We start from the raw sequence: 2,662 nt of genomic DNA, 5'->3' as shown, positions 1-2,662 counted from the left end.
GTTCTTGTAGGTTCTGTGCAGCAGCTCTCTGGTGCCCAGGACTCCGTACCACATCATGTTCTTGGTTCGACTCCTGGGGAGGAGAGCACACGGCCGGCCGGCAGTCACCTTCTCACAGCCGATCACACCAGGCACACGTGCCCAGCAGCGACAGTGCGAGGAGGAGGGACGTGCCTGTGACACATCCGTGTGAGACAAGCGAGAGAGACATCCACTGACATGAAATTCTACTTTTCGAAACTAATGCTCCCAAGAAGTAAGCCTATCCTGAAAGGTAAGACATTACAGAGCCTCACAAAAAACGTGCAAATTAATTACTTTTTCCAGCTATAAAATTATGTTTGTTGTTCAGTCGCTCAGTCATGTCTGACTCTGTGACCCCACAGACTGCAGCACGCCAGGCTTCCCTGTCCTTCACCATCTCCCGGAGTTTGCACACACTCATGTCCATTGAGTCGGTGATGCCATCAGACCATCTCATCCTCTGTCGTCCCCTTCTCCTCCTGCCTTCAGTCTTTCCCAGCAGCAGGGTCTTTCCCAATGAGTCAAACTTGGGAAGTGCAGGAAAGCACAGAAGTGCACTTGTAATTCCCGTGCGTCAGCGCTGATGAGAAACGCTCCAGCGGGTCTTCTCAGTCCTTCCCAGGAACCTGACTTACAGCTGAAACAGCGGAAACCTGCACTTCACCCCACGTGGAGGGCGCCACCCCGGGTCCCGAGCACGCATGACCGCATCGGGGCTCCTCCCACCAGCGGCCGCTGACTCAATGCCTCTGATGGGTCACCTCCTGCCCACACTCCCGGGCTCTGTAACGCGCCCGGCTGTGGCCCTTGGTAAAGCACCCCTTTGCCAACCTTCCCCTACTTCTTCAAGCTAGATTTGTAGAAATGGCATCTTCTCAGTAGGTCATCTCAAAGGTGCAAACTCAGGCAAGGTTATGTCAAGGTTCCAAGTTTCTAAAAAAACCATCTTCCACGAGGCCTCGCTCCTTCACCTACTTCGTTCTGCTAGATGACACGCATTCCAACAGTGCCTCTCAGCTGTCTGCACTGACGAGGGCCTGGTCACGCGATGGGGCTCTGTTACGCACTGGTGGTGCGGGCGCCCCGGGGACGCCTGAGCCTTTTTCCGACACTTGAGCCCCAGGGCTCCCAGGGTTTCGAGTTCTCATGACTGGTTCTGTTTTTCCTCTGCATCGATGGCTATTCTCCCCCAAACTCCACATCAGCTCCTCTAATGGTCCCCCACCAGCTGATGGCCACCGTGGGGAAGGAGACACCAGTCGCCCTCCTCCCTCAGTTGGGGGGAGCAAGCACATAGTGATTTAGGGGGAGAGCCTGAGCACCCCTCAGGGCTGTCCCTGCTCGAGAGCCCGAGAGGTGGGCGAGCCCTGACCCCTCCTGCAGGCGACCCGCGACTGCCCGCTGCTGTGGCCACTATACACGGACATGCCTGCTTTCCAGCGAGGTGCTCAGGCTCTGGATCTGGGCTCTGCCTAAGTGCTCCGCGCTCCAGAAGAAACCCCACGGCCAGAGCGGGAACCAGAGCCCACGTCAGGACAGGCGTGCTCGGGCCGCACCCACCTGCACTTCTCCGGGTGCTCGTCACGCTTGTTGTTGAAGTCCAGGGAGATCTTTGCGTCCAGGCCGATGCCAAAGTAATTGTTCATGACACACTTCTCCGTGTAATACTCTCTGCAAAGTGGGGTTCGGGCCCATTAGAACAGCCCTGCGGACCAGCCTCTGAGGACAAAACTTAGCTTTTGGAAGGGAGGGAACAGTGTGACCAAGACGCAATTCACATACCGTAAAATCTACCCATTTAAAAGGCCCAACCCAATAATGACTTCCATGTACTCAGAGAGTCACTACAATCAACATCAGAACAGCTCGTCCCCCAAAATGAAGCCCGCACCCGTGAGCCAGGGCCCCAGCGGCACTGACGGCGTTCTGCCCTGTGGTGCTGCAGGTCTGGGCGGCTCCCAGGAACAGACTGACACGCGCAGCCCTCTGCATCTGTCCCTGTCACCGAGCGCGCCTACACGCCGCAGACACTGGGCTCGTCCACTGCAGCACCTCAGCCGGCAACAGCCCTACAGTGAGCCCCAAGGGACACGCTCCATCCGTCCATCTGCTCCCCACTGTCAGACGTCTGGGCCATTCCACTTTTGAGCCCTGACTTGTGAACACACGTACCCACGCTTCGGTGTGGCCGTGTTTCTGTTTTGTTTTTCCTGGGAGTCACCCCAGGAAGGGACCCGCCGGGCCACATGGAAACTCTGGGTTTGGAGGCCATGCCTGCCTCTCCTGACAGCAGCCGCCCAGACACACGTGTGGGCACCTTTCCATCCCCTGCCACCAGCCCTGGCTGCCCAGAACCTGCTATCAGCTGGCTGAAAGGGAAACCTAGGGCCTTCAAAAGGCCACGTGTCCCACAATGGCTTCTATACACACAAGGACAAGCTGCACGAAAGCCTGAGCTGCCTTTAGACGCTGGGCAGAGGACAGGGCACACAGCGGGCAGAGTCCAAACCCAGGACAGCATCTCCCGCGGAGAGCGAGGAGGGGCGTCCAGCCTGGGACCTGTGCTCACGGGGGAGCGGCGGACCCACAAGGAAGGCAACGCGATGCGGTCAGGAGGTGGTGCCCACGTGGGGCCGCC

At 58.1% G+C, this 2,662-nt stretch overlaps 1 protein-coding gene across 1 annotated transcript in view; it reads right to left on the bottom strand.

Moving 5' to 3' along the window:
• Window positions 1-2,662, bottom strand: part of DGKD (diacylglycerol kinase, delta 130kDa) — an 80,762-nt gene that overhangs the window by 14,276 nt on the left and 63,824 nt on the right. Inside the window, exons 19-20 of the mRNA XM_010841256.1 lie at window positions 1,585-1,695; window positions 1-73 (exon numbers count right to left, since the gene is read on the bottom strand). The exon at window positions 1-73 is cut by the window's left edge and continues 4 nt beyond it. Of these exons, the coding sequence (XP_010839558.1) occupies window positions 1-73; window positions 1,585-1,695 (184 nt within the window). The remainder of the gene's footprint in view (window positions 74-1,584; window positions 1,696-2,662) is intronic.

This window comes from Bison bison, unplaced genomic scaffold (genome assembly GCF_000754665.1).
Source record: "Bison bison bison isolate TAMUID 2011002044 unplaced genomic scaffold, Bison_UMD1.0 scf7180017864158, whole genome shotgun sequence".
NCBI lineage: Eukaryota > Metazoa > Chordata > Mammalia > Artiodactyla > Bovidae > Bison > Bison bison.
This window is presented reverse-complemented; position numbering and strand designations above follow the sequence as displayed.